The sequence below is a fragment of the Aspergillus sydowii genome (assembly GCF_001890705.1).
Source record: "Aspergillus sydowii CBS 593.65 unplaced genomic scaffold ASPSYscaffold_1, whole genome shotgun sequence".
In the NCBI taxonomy this organism is placed as follows: Eukaryota; Fungi; Ascomycota; class Eurotiomycetes; order Eurotiales; family Aspergillaceae; genus Aspergillus; species Aspergillus sydowii.
This window is the reverse complement of record NW_024467859.1, coordinates 1,916,381-1,934,118: the sequence shown is the minus strand read 5'-3', so window position 1 is coordinate 1,934,118 and position 17,738 is coordinate 1,916,381. Positions and strand designations below refer to the sequence as shown.

Sequence of the window (17,738 nt, the reverse complement as noted above, 5' to 3'; positions counted from 1 at the left end):
CCCTCTTTCCTTTTTGTTTGCCTCGGGTTGCATGGAGATGAGATTGTTAGTATCGCGCGCGATCGGAGTTTTCCTTTTTTTTAAACTGTATACATTCTTAGATAAGATAGTCCTGGATCGAGGGGGAGCGCAAAAATACTGTTAAAAAACTTGAAAATGAAAGATCTTACGAGACATTGATTCTTTGTACCGTAGTTGTGTATGTAGAGAGAATAAGTATGAATCATGTGGTTGCCAAGAAATCGGCGTAATGAAGCTCCGCAACGCCAGGTGGCCAACAGCCGTGACGCGCGAGCTTCGGACTGACCCCGGCTGACAGGACAGCTCTATCCATCCTTCTTTCATAAATCGCCGTTGAACTGGTAGTGGGAGCAGTCGCCATGCGTTTCTCCTTGCCCACTCCTATCCAGTTCTTTCAAGCAAGATGAAGAACATGTGGCTATGGCGCTTCCTGCCCTTGGCGCTATGTAAGTAACCCCTCGAGGACGACCCTCGACGTCGCGGACCACTGCTGATATCGGCTCTCGCTATTCCAGTGTTCCTGCGAGTACTCGCTCTCGAGGCCAGGGGACCTGACAATGATCAATATCCACTCACAGACGTCGCCCAGGGTTCACAATTTTCCCCCGGCGATGCCTCTGACTCCGATGCTCCTCCAAATGGTGATCTATCTTCCCCCCCCTGTGACTGCGCATGTTCTGTCTGCTTCCTACTAACGTATACCTTATCTTAGAGCACGTCCAACACGCGCTCAAGACGCTGCGTGAAGCTAAGATACCCGTGAATATCCCCGCAGGAAAGCCGTCTGGCGTCCTCGGCTACACCTGGTATTACGCCCAAGAAGCCTTCCGAATCCTATTCATGAACGGACCACCGTCGAGTAGCGAAGCGCGAAAACACATCCACCCGAGTATCGCGAAAGCTGTCGATGAACTTACCATTGCGGCGGTAGAGGATCACGACCCCGATGCGATGTTCCTACTCGCGGAAATGAACTTTTACGGCAACTTTTCCCATCCCCAGGACTTTAAGCAGGCGTTCCGCTGGTATGACAGCTTGGCTATGTGGGATGGAAACAGTACGGCACAGTATATGCTTGGTTTTATGTACGCCACAGGGATTGGCGGCGGGGTTGAACGCGACCAAGCCAAGGCGTTATTATACCACACTTTTGCCGCGGAGGCGGGGAATAGCAAATCGGAAATGACTCTTGCGTATCGAAACCATGCCGGTATTGGTACGCCCAGGAATTGCGACGAAGCAACCTTCTACTACAAGCGCGTGGCGGATAAAGCTATTGAGTATCATCGATCTGGGCCACCCGGTGGCCACAATATGGCTCGTGATTCATACCGCTGGGCTGACGAAGAGGGCGGCGTTTATGGCCAAGGTGCTAGTGTATCTAGTTCCGGGCACAATGCGCTGCGTGGTAGCTCAGCTGTTACCGAGGCCAGCCTTGAAGATGTCCTGGAATACTTGGATCTCATGTCTCGGAAGGGTGAAGTCGCGGCGACATTGAACCTAGGAAAGATGTACTATGATGGCGGGAGAGGCCTTCCCAAGAACTATAAGAAGGCAATGAGGTATTTCAAGCAGGTGACGAAACGATACTGGAATAAGGATGGTTCGCTCAACCCGAACCACCCCGCTGGGATCGAGAAAGCAGCTGCCAAAGCGGCCGGTCATATTGGCCTTATGTATCTACGCGGTGAAGGCGTAGACCAAAATTTCGAGACCGCTTATGCCTGGTTCAAACTCGGGTTAGCCAACGGGGATCCGCTCTGCCAGCACCAAATTGGGCTCATGTTTCTGCATGGTTACGGGATGCAGCAAGACGCTTTTAAAGCATCGTCCTACTTCAAAGCCGCGGCCGATCAAGATTTCCCGGCGGCCGAAACGCGGCTGGGCGCTTTGTTCCTCGATCAGGGTGATGTTGTGACGGCTACGAAATATTTCGAGCTGGCTGCACGCTGGGGATGGATGGAAGCGTTCTATTATTTAGCGGAGCTAGCTAACAGCGGCGTTGGGCGACAGCGGCATTGCGGGCTCGCTGCATCCTATTATAAGATGGTCGCTGAGAAAGCAGAAATTATCCACTCTTCCTTCATTGAGGCAAATGACGCTTATGAGACTGGCGACAAAGAGGGAGCGTTTATTCCGACTCTCATGGCCGCGGAACAAGGGTATGAGAATGCCCAGGCGAATGTTGCATTCATTCTCGATGAACAGCGCTCATTACTACCACTGGAGAAAATCCTTCCCGGTGCGAAGAAGCCTCGGCCATCATTACTCCGAAATGCCGCTTTAGCTCTTATTCAATGGACTCGTTCGGCTAAGCAGGCGAATATCGACTCTCTGCTCAAAATGGGCGACTACTACCTGAGCGGGACCGGTATCGCCATTGATGCCGAGAAGGCTTCTACGTGTTACCACACGGCCGCTGAAGCTCATTACAGTGCGCAGGCATATTGGAATCTTGGCTGGATGCATGAAAATGGTGTGGCCGTTGAGCAGGACTTCCATATGGCCAAGAGATACTACGATCTTGCGTTAGCGACAAATCATGAAGCATACTTGCCTGTTAAGCTAAGCTTGCTAAAACTTCGGGCACGAAGTGCGTGGAACAGCTTCACCAATGGAAAGATCAACTCCATTCGAGAAGATGATGGTACGACGGGTTCCCATTGCTGATTCTTTTTGAGAGCGAGTACTAACTTCATCATAGAGCCAAAGCCCCGCCGTACCTTCAGTGAATGGGTCGCTGCATTCATTGAGAACGATGAAGAGCAAGATGCTGCCTACCGCGCACAGCTGTATAAACAGGGCGAAGCGGATGATGATGATATGTTATCAGGAGACTACCATCGCATGGACGACCACGAGGATGGTTATTATGACGACCTCGAGCTTGACATTGACGAAAGCATTTTGGAAGGTCTTATTATTCTATCCTTGGCTGCCACTCTCATGGTGTTGGTGTACCTGCGGCAGCAACGGAATAATCGCCAGAGGCCAAACGATAACCAAAACGCCAACGCAGCCGGGCAAGCCAACGGGAACGACCGTGGTTTCTTTCCTCGCCCTGGAGAACCAGAGTTTGCTCAATGGGTGGCCGGAGGTGTTGGCCATTAGAATTGTATTTTACGAGTTTGAATTTTATATGAACATGTATGATCTTCAACATGGTGTCTTATTTTCAATGTAGTTGCCTGAGGCCAGCATGAAGACGTCACTGTGTCTGGCACTATCTTATCGATAAATGATTTCTCTCCTGCACCTTAGTTCTTCCACCATCAACAACCACATTCCATCCTCTCTCCCTCTCATACCGAAAAAGTGCTCGATTGATGAAACCATGTAATTCAAATAAATATCACTGATTGATTCCACGATGTCTTCATTAACCCCGAATGTCAAACGCCGCCGTCTCGAACAGGCATCAAGCGCCCTCTCCAAACCATTCAAGTCCCCTCTCCGCAGACCAACACCGACAGTGAAAGAGGAAAATACAAACCCCAGGCCCGAGGAAGTAGAGGCACCCGATGCTACTTCTATTAAACCTACCGAGTCTACCGAATCTACGTCAGCAAATATTCAACCTCCACTCCGTACACCCACTCCTGCAAACCAATTGTCTACACCCCCGCATAACCGCAAAAGACCACCCCTCGGTCAACGTCCTGGCTTTGCAACTAGAAAGCCGATGCCCACCGACCCAGAGATCGCAAATATCCAGAAACAACAGCGTGAAGCACAGTCACGCTTGTCGAACCTACGATCTGAGCTTGATACCGTCCAGCAGGCTCTGCGGATCGAGTCCTCGAATAGAGACGAGGAGCTGGAGGCATTGATTGCCAAGTGGAAGAAGGTGAGCCAGGATGCAGCAGAAGAGGTATTTTCGGGTGCGCAGGAGCGTATCTCGCGGATGGGAGGGGTCAAGGCGTGGCGCGAGCGGATGCGGAATGATGATGCAAGGTGGGAGCAGGAGGAGATGGAGACTTGGTTTGGGAATGTCGATGCGGAGGGTTTGAATTTTGATGAAGATGAGGCGAGGGAGAGGAAGGAGGAGATGATTCGGAAAATTGAGAAGGAAAAGGAGAAAATAAAGAAGGATGCTGTTAAGGAACAGGAGGATGAACCTGAGGTAGGTTTGACGGTTTTCCTCTGCCGTTCGTGGGTGGCCTTTGCTGATCTGGAACATGCTTTTGCAGGAGTTTACTATGGATATGATGCTAAAGACGCTCAACATTGATCTGAAGTCTATAGGGTACGACAAGGCTGATCAGAAATGGATTAAGGGATGAGAGAGCTGCGTTTTCGATTACCGTACTGACATCTTTACTCTTTTATGTGCTGGAGCATAATGCGTCATGTAATGTCTTCTGTTTTTATTTGTTTGTGATAAGCGTGCTATGTTATTCCCCAAGCGAAACCGTTTACTCAATCAACATTTCTTTTATTTCTCGGGGTACTACCACCGTCTACCGAAAGACTCTAGAGCAAAAGTAATTTTCCAGCTGCCGGCGTGTTGCTAAAGCACGCAACAAGAATGACTATGACCTGGTGGGCAGCTGGGCTGCTCCATCGAGACCACGTGCTGTCACGAGCAGTTTTGGCGTATGTTGTTGCCAGCTGCCATTGATTTCCTTCCACAGTTACCTCAACCGGATTCCCGTTGACATAGCAGCTGAGATCTTCCACTCTGGTATTCCCGCCGAGCTTCAAACTTCCTCGAGCCTGAACACTAACAGTTGAACCGACAATTTCCTTAGACTGGCTTAGCACTTCGATCTGTGCCGTTTCGGCATGCGTGAGAGTTGCGAAGCCTTCACTACGTGGAGTCTTCAAAACATCCGTATCCAGTCCAGGTACCAGTGGCGGCACCGCGCGGTGCTTTGTCGCTGCCTCGAAGGCATATGCATATTCAAGAAGCTTAATATCCTCGTACGCCTTTCCTGCAAATGTTAAATTGATAGGCATTTTCGTGTCCTCCATTAATCCCATCGGGACCGAGATAGTAGGAACACCCAGATGACGGATAGCCTGGTTTCCATTGGAATACTTCACCCCATTTGTCCATGCAAACTGAGAAGATTCGTGATTAACATCGGAATCTGCGCGCCCAATGTCCGAATTCGCTGGGAAAACTATTGCATCAAGGCCTTGCCTGTCCATCCACTCCTCTAGCGTTTCCTTCCGTGCGGTCTCCAGGGCCTTCAGTGCTCGCACCATATCTGGAACATCGAAAATAGAGCTCGGCTTGGTCTTCGGATATTCGACGATTTGCTTCCATTGAAGCTGGTTCGCTGGGATCGGTGCGCCGCGGAGGGACCCAGGAGCCAGGGGGAAGATATCGTCTGGGTTCACGCAGGTGAGAGAATCTAATCCTGGCTGGCCGTTGGTAGCCAAAAAGTCATCCCAAGCGTGGGCGACAAGATCGCTTCTTTCTCTTGCGGGCCATTTCTCTGGGAGATCTTTGATGGTCACAAGTTGATTGCGATGGACGTTGGCTTCATACGAGGAGATGAGGGGGAAATCGACCTCGACAACTGTGGCACCGCAGGATTCCAGTTCACGCTTTGTCGACTCCCAGAGCTTCATTATGGAAGCTCTTGTGTGTATTTTGTTTGGCAAAGGGTCTTCCCCGTTGATAAACATGGATGGTATTCCCAACCGTTTCCCTTGGAGTGAAGACGGCTTCTCTAGTTCCTCGAAGTTGGATGGACGGATGGTCTCAACCGACGGGAATGGAATAATCTTTTGCTCATTCCAAAAGTCTCCTCTAGGGGTTGTATCAGTGACGGCGAGCACATTGAGCACCCGGAAGAGATCGGGCATGGTACGCGTGTGAGGCACCAATACATCGCATGTTGGGTACAGTGACCACACCCCACGTATTGGCAGAAGGCCCTTGGACGGCGTGTATGCAATAATCGAATTATTTGATGCTGGAGACCTTCCAGAGGAAACCGTTTCAGATCCTAAGCTGAAGGCACAGAAGTTCGCAGCAGTTGCCGTGGCAGAACCATTGGAGGATCCCGATCCGTATGCTGCCGTCAAATATTCCATGTTGTATGGACTTTCAGCACGGCCATAAGAGCCACGCTGCATGCCCCCATATGCCATAGCGGGCATGTTAGTTCTGCCCAGAAGGACTGCCCCTGCATCTCGAAGGATCTTCACACAGGCAGCATCGTCCGTGGCGATGAGATTTTCAAAAGCAGGAGACCCAGAGGCAACCGTCATGCCATTTACCTTAATACTGTCCTTGACGAGGTAAGGGACACCCTCGAGGGGTCTAGGCGAGAGCCCGGCGGCTCTTCGTGCATCGGATGCCTCGGCCTCCGCGAAAACAGACGGGTTGAGAATGGGAATGGCACTCAAAGTAGGCCCAGACGCATCGTACACACTGATTCTTCTCAGATATCGTGCTACTAGTTCGACACTTGTCGTCCGTCCCGAAGTCAAAGCCTCTTGCAGCTCAGAGATGCTGGCGTCGATGAGACTTGGGGTTTGCGGCACCTCCTTGAATACCCCATTAGCCTCAAATTTGTTGTTTATATTGGGTATAGAAATCACTTACCGATCCCATTATAGATCCGAACGGCTGTTAGATAGATTATATGCTCGGTATGTAAGCAAGTCGCCGGGTTGCGACAACGATAGGTTGGAATGAGGGTGAAATGCTGATAAGAACGAACGTCCAGAACGATGAAACCGGGGAGGGATTCAGGAACTGATGCTAAGATATCGCTTGCTCAGGCCATTGTACCCTCGGCTTGCACTCTGAACCATTCCCATGAGTATGGAGAGCTTCCCCACTCTTGAAGCTCTATCTACGTCGTCCCTCAGTTACCCCAACGGGAAAGTCCATCCGAGGGACTAACCAGGCTAATTCGCGATTTTCTCCGTAAAGTTGGAGTCTCGAACAATGTCTCACAACTAATTGGCCGCGGTCTCCGAAGTTAATGATAGCAATGAAGGCTCCCAGGCGCCACTGTATGCAACAAAAGTTGGCAACGATAGACAGCCAAGAGATAGTTGATAGATAACACGACCTACCCCTCTATCAACGGGCCACTGATAAGATACCAGGGCTTCGCGGATGCGCATGATGGGCAACAAAGGTATAAGAGCAATACCTCGCTGGTACATTTCATTAAAGATCCCACCTTACATTGTGTTGTCAGATTTGGTCGAATCTAGTTGATTACCGTCCCCCATCATTTTCCCGCACAATGTCCGACACTAAAGACATGAGAGCCAATGAGCCCAATGTAGAGAAAACTGGTGAACTTGCAACAGGGGAAATTAGAGATATAGCAGCACAGCTATTTACCGAAGCTGATCAAATAACTCCGGATGAACTGGAGCGTGAAGGCGCTGAGGTGCGCAGGATTCTCGACAGGCGTATCATGCCGATTGTAGGCTCCCAGTGTCCGACACGGGGGAGTTCAACTGACATGGTTGCCAGCTGTACCTGACGTACTGTATTCAGTTTCTGGGTGTGCTTAACCTACCACTACACTGCTGCGGCTGTTAGCTGATATATACCAAAATTTAGACAAACTATCGCTCAACTATGCATCTGCCTATACGCTGATCCCTGACCTGGGGTTGGAAGGCCAGAGGTACTCATGGGTTGCTGCAATCTTCAACTTTGGATACCTTGCATTCGCAGTTCCCTCGAACCTTCTAATCCAGCGACTGCCACTGGCAAAGTACATGGGAAGTGTGCTCCTAATCTGGGCGGGCTTAGTTATTGCCCATATTGGCGCGAAAAATTATGCTGGGATACTAGTCTTGAGATTCATTCTTGGAATGGCAGAAGCGGGTGTCAGCCCTTGCAGTACGCGGTTTTCTTTCCATAGTCGATATTCATAGGCTAACAGGGGTAGTGATGAATTTCACATCTATGTTCTACAAACGGTCTGAACAACCCTTGCGCATGGCCATCTGGCTATCAGCGAATGGAACAGCAACAATGGTCGGTGCCCTACTTGGATTCGGCCTCGGCCATGTCCACAACACCTCCCTCAGGAGCTGGCAGCTCATATTCCTCGTTATTGGACTTTTGAACTTCGTTACGGCAATACTTTTCCTCTGGTTTGTTCCAGATTCACCCAGTTCAGCCAAATTTCTCACCCATAGACAACGCGTTATCGCCGTCCAACGCGTCTCCGAAAATATGATAGGAGTCAAAACCAAGCAATTCAAATCCCGACAAGTGCTCGAATTGACATACGACGTTAAAGTCCTCTGTGTTCTGGCAATGGGGATATCCTGTGGTGTGATCAATGGCGGCGTCTCCAACTTCGCTTCGTCCCTGATTAAAGGATACGGGTTCTCCGGCATCTACGCTACACTTCTTCAGCTCCCCACAGGTGCCATCGAAGCCATCGTCGTCCCAATTTGCGGTCTGATTTCCACATACGTCCGCGACTCCCGATGCATCGTTCTCGCCGTCGTCTGCCTCATCCCGTTCGGCGGCCTACTAGGCATCCGTTTCACAGACCTCACGCACCGCTGGACACTGGTCGGCTGCACCTGGCTCCAATACATAATCGGCGCACCGGTTATCATCTCCTGGAACCTGCTCACCACGAACGTGGCAGGACACACAAAACGTTCCATTGCCAATGGTCTCTGGTTTACCTTGTACGCCGGCGGAAACGTCGCGGGTTCGAATATCTTCTTTGCGCGCGAGGCGCCCCGGTATTACTCCGCGCTGACTGGGCTGCTGGTCTGCTATGCGGGGATGATTGTATCAGCTGGTGTTGCCTATATTATAATGAATATGGAGAATATCCGGCGAAACCGGAATATGACTGTGGATGAAAGCATCGGAAGGCAGGATAGGGCTGTTGTGGATGGGTTTAAGGATATGACAGATATGCAGTCGAAAGATTTCCGGTACGCGCTTTAGATGGAAGATATGTGGATAATTTATAGTTGAAACTATATAGACGATATACTAGATTAGCTGGTCATGGATTTATATAAGACAAAGCAGATAGTTATGCGGTCTGGATTAGACGGTGTGTCAGCCTGAGGCATAAATTTTGGTAAACAAGATACGTATTATTCATCCGAACAGCCAATCAAGATGGTTACCGCTGTAAACCAGGACGCTCTCAACTCCAATTCCACTCCAGATCGATCACTCACCCTCGTCACTCAGTGTCTCGATATTTCGCTTTCCCTCGTTGACTCTCCTGAATGGAAGAGTCAAGGCAACGGCGGCCTCATCAGGCCTGCGAGCCCTGTCGGTAGGTGTGACCAGGTATGCATGCCAATTCGAAGCTCTAATCACATCCATCCAGACGGAAGAAGGTCAAGTGTCCTGGTGAGCGGCCAAAGTGCTCGTTTTGCCAACGACTCGGACAGTCGTGCAAGTATAGGCCTAGCCTGCCTAGCCAAAGAATTGATCACCGAGAAGGCAATCATGGCACCCTGGTGAGTCCATTCTATCATTCTCTTGATCATTTAATCGAATCTCCGGCCTTTATCTAGTTATTGATGAAGTGTTCAGGACCATCGAATGGATGTAATTGAAGAGAAATTGGACCAGGTACTGAGCTCAATAAAGTACGGCTCATATATGATTCGCTTCTGCCTCGCTCATGCACTAATAATTTCTGATGCAGCCGTTCCAACACAGAGTCTTCGCCGGTGGGTGCTTTTACTGGCCCGTCTGGATCTACACAAACTGCGGCGCCCCAACCAGAAACACTACAAAATATTCAACCGCAGCCATTTCATAGTCCTGGAATGTAAGTGCAACAGAAGCCTTCGTGTTACGAGATGTCAAGCTAATGTCTAAAAGGCTGATTCCTCCATCTGAGGAAGACTCGCTCTTTGAAGTTGGTCAGTTATACCAGAAATGGTGCCACAACCAACCTCTTTGCCTATTTAGACAAGAGAATTTCCGCGAGTCCCTCAGAGTCCGTGACAAGGAGCTTCGACTGGCAATACAGTCGTTGACTCGTCGGTTCCCGCCGGGACAGCTCACACCTAGCACTCGACAAGAGATAGACTCAATCTCTTCCCAGTCTCGAAGATTGATTGTAGAACGCGTCACAAACGGCAAGGTAAGGCTTTCCACATTACAAGCTCTCTGCCTTCTGAGTGTGGCCTGCTTTGCGGGTGAGTTGAACGCAATAACTCTCAAGCGTGAAAAGTTGGATTAACGTTCATGGAAGATGGAAACGTGATGCAGGCCGGCCTTGACCTCTCAATGGCTTCCTATTTCGCGAGTAGTCTCCCAGTTTCATCGTCTCTGGGGGATCCGTTGGAATGCTCTCTGTGCTGTCAAAGCATCTACATTCTACAATGCCTCCAAGCATCCGTCCCTGATGCAACAAAGAGTACGAGCATAAGAAGCCTATTCAAGAATGGCAATAGCTTGGAGCCAATCAACCATCGATCAAGCAGACTCCCTTTGTTGCATGGGCTAGGCCCGGAGGAGGACTCCGATCGCAGTATTCTATTCTACATGGCCCAAGCCGCTGAAGTATGGTATATGGCCCGAGCCTACGCAGCAGCTCAAGTCGGATCGGATGATCCTCCACCCTGGAATCCCCAGTCCGACTACTCACTGGTCACATTGCGCAACCTCGAGCTAGATTCCCAATTTCCACTCAGACATCGATTCGCAACGAACAATTTTGGGGGCGTATCCCCAGAAGCTTTGAATCAGAGAAGAGACTATTGGGGCCCATGGCTGTTCATACAATTTGTCCATGCAGCCATTCCGAGTCTACTAAACCACCCTTTTTTGCTGTCCATGCGACTGAAGAATTTCCGGCACATGATGCCGCAGACTTTTATGCATCAGTCGTTTGATCAGATCTCGAGACATAGTGCGTGGATTATTTGCTTCCTCAACCTCGTGGAAGCGCAGAATTTCCAAATATCCGACCCGTTGATTGCGCACTGCGTGGCTGTGGTTGCTACGATTCACTTACAGCATAGCTTTGTGAAAGATGACAATCTTCGGCAGAAGGCACAAGAGGGCTATGATAAGTGTCTGCGGTTTTTGGAGCGCATGGGATCCATCTGGCCTTCCGTTTTCTCGATGGTATGAACCTTTAGCATTTATAATGCTGTCCACACAGCTAATGTTCTCTTAGACTCAGAACCTTCGCAAACTTGAGCAAAGCATTACGAATGTTCCAACTACTAGTACTCAATCTGGTGGGCCGAATGAACCCCAAGTCTCCTGGTCTATTGACGCCCAGTTGCTCCGAGATATCCTTATATATGAAAAGGCTGGCCGAGTGGACGCCATAGCGGACAATTCAATGTTTGACGACATTGTCGACGTGGAGGATGAGCATCACGAGTCGGACATCGCCGAGTTCGCTATGGTTGGCAGTGCAGGCATCTCGGGCCATAAGACAGTTTGGAAGGAGATCTCTGCTTATGCGCCCGAGGATAACACCCCACGGTATTCACTTCATGGATTGAACACGCCCATTGGGGCCACAGGACAAGGAATCAGTGTCACACCACAGGCAGGGTTCGACGGGTTGCGAGATTTGCCTATAGTCAATCAGGGCGACTTCTTCCTGCAGGCCGAAGACTATGGGAGGGCTATTAATGATTGGTTCAACTTTGACATGACTGACCCGATGTATACTCGGATCGATTGAAATAGCGATTTCGAGGCGCCACAATGGTTTGGCATGACATCGTGGAGTCTTTCCTCCGATTTCATACTACGAAAGTCGGTGATGGAGACGGAGCCGCCACCGGGTCGCCGTCCCCACTTTGACTGGCGGATCTTCAATCACGTACTACAGAGTCCATACCGCAGTGCCTTGGTTTTCTGACTTGGTCAGTATAGTAAAGTCTACATAGGCATCTCTATTTTCTAAAGCGCATCTTTTGTCAATCCCGGGGTTTTCCCGCACAAAGAGAGTTGGGCGAGCAGATGAACAAGTACTTCTCAAAAAGTCAATATGCTCTATACAGGTCAATTGCTACATCACTCCCCATTTCTCGAATTTACTGTGTCCATAGATCAAAGTATAGTATCGAACATGTCCGAACCGATCCAAGCACGAGGCCCTGAGTACCTGCACCAAGAAAGCTCCGGCACCGAAAAGGACAGACTTTTGCAAATCCTGACATGGCAGAGATGTCATATTGATCTAATCAGACTTTTTAACCGTTACTGCCACATGAGCTACCAGCATTGCATTAAAAATGGCATGAAGTATGAATGTATAAAAATGAAACCGATAGCAATCTTTACCTGCCATGTATACACCGTAGGTATCCACCGGCCTGGACGGAGGGGACGGGCTCACCTCCGCGTTCGCGGGGTCCGTTAGGGCTCGGCAAGTATCATTTAAATCCAACATCCAACCGTCATAAGATAGAGCACATATTCATCGAGGTGCGAGGTGTTTACTGACGTTTTATTATCTAGTCTTTCACTATGACACAATCAGAACACCTCAAGTCCGATTCCATCCTCATCGTGGGCGCCGGGATTTTCGGCCTAGGCACGGCCTTGGAGTTAAGCAAAAGAGGCTACACGAACATAACAGTCATCGATCGGTACAATGTCCCTGTTCCGGACGGGAGCAGTGTCGATATATCGCGAATAATTCGCGTGGAGTATTCCGACGAGTTCTACGCGAAACTAGCCCGTGAGGCACTCGCGGAGTGGAATACCACGTTTAAAGAGCACTTCCACCAGTCTGGATTTGTCTTGATGGCTGACAAAAATGCCGACTCCTCTTATGTGATGAAGAGCAAGGCCACAAGCGAGAAACTACAGGACTACAGCGGTGAAATCACCGATGCTAATAGTCTGAAATCCCGATTTGATAACTTCCCTACCGCAACCGAGGGCCTGAGTGCATACTTTAACCCTCGCGGGGGATGGGCAGATGCACAGTCTGCTGTCCGGTTTATGGCCCAGGAATGCAGCCAGCGAGGCGTCAGCTTTATCACGGGTCCACGAGGACGAGCCAAGTCGCTTCGAATCAGGCCGCGGGACAAGCGCGTTGTGGGCGTGAATGTCGCTGAGGGAGAGCCCATTTTTGCAACTCAGACCATCCTCGCCACTGGTGCTTGGTCAGGACAGTTGCTGCCGATTTCGCATGCATCCTCTGCGTCAGGACAGTCGGTGGGGTTTGTAAAGTTGACGCACAAGGAAGCAGAGTCGCTGCGAGGAATGCCTGTCATCATGAACTTCAGCACGGGCGTCTTTGTCTTCCCACCTTATCCAGGAAACAACCTGCTCAAGGTTGCGCACCACGGATTCGGAGTTGCAAATCAAGTTGCAGTTGAGGACGGGAAGCGTGTAATCTCTTCGCCTAAGCTTGCTGGGAATAATGCCGATGCTGGATATCTCCCAGAGGACGCAGATAAGCACTTGCGTGGCGGCCTCAGACAGCTTGTTCCACAGTTCGGTGACCGACCATGGTGGAAGAGGCGGATGTGCTGGTACTCTGATACCCCGGAAGGAGACTTTATCGCAGACTCGCATCCTGAATTGCAGGGGCTTTTCATTGCGACAGGTGGTTCGGGACAGTGAGTTCTCATAAACCCTTATTCTAAGGAGATTTCACTGACAACAGCTACAGTGCTTTCAAGTTTGCGCCTGTCTTGGGCCGGTATATTGCTGATTGCTTTGAGAACACCGCGTCGGATGAACTGCGTAAGAGGTGGAGGCTCAGAGAGTCTGATGGGAAGGGCGAGGTGCCAAAGAAGGGAGATGGAAGTCGTGGAGGCCAGCCGTGGCGTCTGCTTCTACCACATGAGCAAGCGAAGCTGTGAGATTTTATAAATAAATAAATAAAATACAATATAAGTGATTGAAATAGGAATGGCATTCCCTTTTGGGACTGCTTAATAATCTACAGAAACATTCAGCGCCATCACCATCGCCCACTTACTCCACTAGCTGCATCTCTCGTATTCGAAGAATCTTCGATACTTGACGATGCAGAATGCTTTCACGAAGCCGTACTCTTACAGGCTGTGGAACCTGTCGCAATCGTCATGTAAAATGCGACGAAGCCCGCCCCATTTGCCACAACTGCCAGCAACAGGGCCTGGCATGTCTGGGCTACGAGCGTCAGTTGAACTGGGCGAGCGATGACAAGGACCGAGTATTCCGCCGTCCCCTCTTTTCTGGTAAATTGTTGCAGATATATTCCATGCAAAGACCGCTTGCTAACAGACGCAGAGACGGAGCAACAAAAGATGTCACAAATGACGAGAAACGGACTCGGTAAACAGTCTGCCAGCGCTGCCTTGGCCAACCTGGAACTTGAGAGCGTGGAAGTCGATACATTTAAAGGACCTTTTGGTGTTCTGGTGCTGTCTGGGGCGTCTACAGATGCTAAGTACGATGAACCACAGCTCGACCAGATGGAGCCCGGCCAGCTAGAGTGGGAGCTTCTCTGGCCAACCATTGCAAGAGACACTTCTATGCTTGATGGGATGTACGACGTCACAGAAGCCGGAATTGTATCGGACTCTTTGCTAAATGTTGATCCTGAAAGTCTCCTGCCATCTTTCGACCTCACATATCAGTCCGCCTCTTTATCACTGACTCCCCTTCCGTCTCTTGAGATCTCAGCAAGCACGAGTATACCCCCCGAGGCCGCTGATCTGTTGCGATACTTCAAAGAGAAGGTCATTTCACTCTCATTTCCTTTAAAGAACTGCCGGAAATGTCCCTGGCAGGCAGTCCATCTCCCAGCTGCAATGAGCGCGTTTGCAGAGCTCAGCGTTCACCATACTACAAGCCACACCAGGCTGTCACTATTCTATTCCCTTCTTGCTGCTAGCTGTCTTCATAAGTATGCACGCGATCAGTCCGCCAGTGGTCTGGAAATATCAGCGAACCGGTTCAAGGAAGCCGCTAAACAGCATCTTGAATCAGCCCTGAACGAGGAAGTCCTGGGTGCCCGTCGGGCCAAGTATAAGGAGATTCTAATGGCTGTTCTATCGATGGTGATGCTCTCAGTATGTATCCGGCAGTTCATACTATGACATGTCAGAATACAGCACAACTAATGCAGACAGATATTCAACGGCGAGAACTCCAGCGCCCAAGCCTTCCTCGTCGACGCAGAGTATCTCATTCGCATCCGCGGCCTCCCCAAACCGCACAAGTCATTAAAAGTCCGATCCCTGCACCACGTCTACACCTTTCTCCGGATTATGGCCGAAAGCACATGCGGCTGCGCCCTGTTAGATATCTGCCCCGAGCGTCCCAGCGCCAGCCTACTCTCAATCGAGCCATCCCCAGACTCGCTACGGAGTTTCCGCGTGGCGAACGACATCCTAGACGCTGAGATCGACATCACTCTAGCGAAGGGAAAGAAAATCGGCCACAATGATATCCATCTAGAAGTTATGGGCCAGTGGGATGATACGCTTTTCCCGGATATTTACGGGATCCCGGAATCCCTTATGGCCCTTCTGTCGCAGGTTATCCGTCTAGCGAACGAGCAGGAATTGCTTAATCGTGGAGGTCCAACTGTGGACGCGCGCATCGCGGGAGAACTCAAACGGCGCGCGAGCTTACTAGAGAAGTATATCCTCTCGTGGGAGTCATCTCCTAAATTTAAGTCAGCAGCGATAAAGGACGATCAGGCTACGGACGTCAGTCAGAACCAGAAGATCCAGACGGCAACTGATTTCATGGTACAGGCCATGCACCAGGCTTTAATCCTATTCTACTACCGGCGCGTCCCTAACATAAGCGCCTTGATCCTGCAAGATACAGTTCGCAATTGTCTGGATTTTCTGACTCGGTACGAGACAGCGCGTGTCGAGGAAAGTGTCGCTGCTGCGCCTTTTACGCATACGCCTGACTCGGCAATATTATGGCCTGGTTTCGTCGCGGCCTGCGAGGCGCTGGATCCCGCTTTACAGAAAGGTCTTCTAGATTGGCTGGTAGCAACAGGGCATCGCACCTCGCTAGGTCCATTTTCTGCTGCAGTCGGGACAGCGCAGTGCGTTTGGAAGGCACGCTCAGAGACGAAGGACTACACGCTGAGTTGGTTTGATGTGATGAAGCATGAGCGGTGTCCGATTATTGCAACATGAACTCTATTCCAACATATACGGCTATACGATATCTAAATTTTAGACTGAAGGTCAAACTTGGAAGCTTCCTCCGAAACAACTCTGGGAATCTCCTCTTCAAGACTAGGTCCAGAGGGCTTCCAGCCTAGGAGCTCTCGTGCTCGAGACGCCGTGTATTGGGCGTTTGTTCCCCAGAGAACGGCTCCATGAGCGGTCAATGTATCTGCTGTGCCCGCGTCGATCTCTTGAACATCTGTACTCTTAACGAAACCCTTCTGGAAAGCAAACGCGGCCACCTTTTGCGAGATTTCTCCAAATGGCTATAGCACGGTTAGCAAAGGACTATCCAAATATGGGACGTGCAGAAACGAACCATCTTCCCATTCTCTGCAAAATAAATGCCATTCTCATTCCACAAATCCCCGCGTCCACGGCCCTCTGCCTCCTTAACCAACTTCACAATCAACCCAGACAGATCCGAAATATGGATATTACTCCAACAACTCAGTCCCTTCCCAACCTGCACCCCCTTCCCGCGCTGAATCGTCGCCTTGGCCAGATCCGGAAGCTGGATACTCCGCTGATTCACAAGCCCACGACCAAGTCCATAGATCAGGGGTCCATAAATGATAGCCGTTCGGACATTCGGTTGTTTGGAAGAAAGGCCCAGGAGCAGGTGATCCACGGCCCGCTTGGGGGATGACGAGATGATGTCCCGGATTTCGGCGACTCCCTGGAGGTCGTTGTGATTTTGGGCGCGCGCTTGGCCGTATGAGGCATTGGCGATTTCGGGGCCGGAGAGGAGGCTTGCGCCGGAGATTTGAATCCAGACTAGGGGATTGTAAGGAGGATAGGAGTCTTAAGGTGCTTAGAGGGGGAAGTACATACCTGGACTTTGCCGCTTCGTCTCCGTCAGACCCTTCGCGATGGCAGTAGCGCTAGGGAGATGGTTCGAGCTGGCAAGATCTTCACGCAACAAACAGTCAATACTATCCATATCTCATAGCATAGTATATCCATTAACTTACGTAGAACAACATCCGCCTCAGCAACCTCTTTCGTAATACTCGCGGCGGAATCAAGATCTCCAATGACGGGCGTCACGGAGGGATACTTGCTCGTAATTAGTGACGCCTTGCTCTCGCTGCGGACGAGCGCTGTGATCTTGGACGAGTGGAAGGATTGTGTCAGGGCGTATAAGACGTCGCCGCCGATATAGCCTGTTGCGCCTGTACTGGGGGCTGTTAGATGAACCGGCTGTAATTTATTGCGAAGGCTTACATGAAAATTCGAGACATTTTATAGATTGTGAGGTGTTCTGATGTGACATGAGGGGTTTCAAGAGCAATACGAGATGAAATAGATGGCAGATGTAGATGGACCGGGGAGACCTTCCTAATGGGAAGACCCACTCATTAAACCGAACTGGCAGTTGATCGCGACTGCAGGAATGTGGGGATTCTCCACTTGCCGTTACTATAACTGCCTCGACGAAGTATACGGATAACAGTTAAACATCTCTAAATTGTTGAACACAGAAATAAATTCGTTAATAATCATCCTACAGTGGATTTCAATCTGTATCTAATAGTGCAGACTGGAGAAACCTGCCTGTTGATAACCAAATGGCAACTTATGGCGACACCGGGAAAGTGGAGAATGCCCAAAAACAGAATATA

The 17,738-nt window shown here is 50.2% G+C and overlaps 7 protein-coding genes across 7 annotated transcripts; 5 read left to right on the top strand and 2 right to left on the bottom strand.

Annotated features, from left to right (window-relative positions):
- Positions 1 to 424: 424 nt before the first annotated feature.
- ASPSYDRAFT_53564 (ubiquitin ligase complex subunit HRD3) lies at positions 425 to 4,304 on the top strand (the record flags this gene model as incomplete). The annotated part of the gene is made up of 6 exons (XM_040848709.1): positions 425 to 467; positions 537 to 662; positions 734 to 2,668; positions 2,726 to 3,120; positions 3,437 to 4,144; positions 4,212 to 4,304. The coding sequence occupies 6 exons, from the start codon at positions 425 to 427 to the stop codon at positions 4,302 to 4,304; spliced, it is 3,300 nt and encodes a 1,099-aa protein (XP_040707758.1).
- Positions 4,305 to 4,340: 36 nt separating this feature from the next.
- On the bottom strand, positions 4,341 to 7,078 carry ASPSYDRAFT_38617 (uncharacterized protein). The gene is made up of 2 exons (XM_040845748.1): positions 6,584 to 7,078; positions 4,341 to 6,525 (listed from the first exon to the last, which is right to left on the bottom strand). The coding sequence occupies exons 1-2, from the start codon at positions 6,590 to 6,592 to the stop codon at positions 4,495 to 4,497; spliced, it is 2,040 nt and encodes a 679-aa protein (XP_040707757.1). The 5' UTR covers positions 6,593 to 7,078; the 3' UTR covers positions 4,341 to 4,494.
- Positions 7,079 to 7,161: 83 nt separating this feature from the next.
- Positions 7,162 to 9,097, top strand: ASPSYDRAFT_191921 (putative MFS allantoate transporter). Its single transcript, XM_040843652.1, has 4 exons — positions 7,162 to 7,424; positions 7,475 to 7,505; positions 7,565 to 7,849; positions 7,899 to 9,097. Exons 1-4 carry the CDS (start codon positions 7,239 to 7,241, stop codon positions 8,924 to 8,926), a joined length of 1,530 nt encoding a protein of 509 aa, XP_040707756.1. The 5' UTR covers positions 7,162 to 7,238; the 3' UTR covers positions 8,927 to 9,097.
- A 718-nt stretch (positions 9,098 to 9,815) lies between these two features.
- ASPSYDRAFT_139019 (fungal specific transcription factor domain-containing protein) lies at positions 9,816 to 11,654 on the top strand (the record flags this gene model as incomplete). Its single annotated transcript, XM_040840899.1, has 3 exons — positions 9,816 to 10,146; positions 10,203 to 11,080; positions 11,133 to 11,654. 3 exons carry the CDS (start codon positions 9,816 to 9,818, stop codon positions 11,652 to 11,654), a joined length of 1,731 nt encoding a protein of 576 aa, XP_040707755.1.
- A 791-nt stretch (positions 11,655 to 12,445) lies between these two features.
- Positions 12,446 to 13,794, top strand: ASPSYDRAFT_140286 (NAD(P)/FAD-dependent oxidoreductase; the record flags this gene model as incomplete). Its single annotated transcript, XM_040841031.1, has 2 exons — positions 12,446 to 13,548; positions 13,602 to 13,794. The coding sequence occupies 2 exons, from the start codon at positions 12,446 to 12,448 to the stop codon at positions 13,792 to 13,794; spliced, it is 1,296 nt and encodes a 431-aa protein (XP_040707754.1).
- Positions 13,795 to 13,967: 173 nt separating this feature from the next.
- Positions 13,968 to 16,080, top strand: ASPSYDRAFT_83982 (Zn(II)2Cys6 transcription factor; the record flags this gene model as incomplete). Its single annotated transcript, XM_040851289.1, has 3 exons — positions 13,968 to 14,154; positions 14,207 to 14,991; positions 15,052 to 16,080. 3 exons carry the CDS (start codon positions 13,968 to 13,970, stop codon positions 16,078 to 16,080), a joined length of 2,001 nt encoding a protein of 666 aa, XP_040707753.1.
- On the bottom strand, positions 16,061 to 17,387 carry ASPSYDRAFT_63692 (uncharacterized protein). Its single transcript, XM_040850244.1, has 5 exons — positions 17,341 to 17,387; positions 17,088 to 17,293; positions 16,948 to 17,058; positions 16,433 to 16,890; positions 16,061 to 16,379 (listed from the first exon to the last, which is right to left on the bottom strand). Exons 1-5 carry the CDS (start codon positions 17,355 to 17,357, stop codon positions 16,113 to 16,115), a joined length of 1,059 nt encoding a protein of 352 aa, XP_040707752.1. The 5' UTR covers positions 17,358 to 17,387; the 3' UTR covers positions 16,061 to 16,112.
- Positions 17,388 to 17,738: the final 351 nt, after the last annotated feature.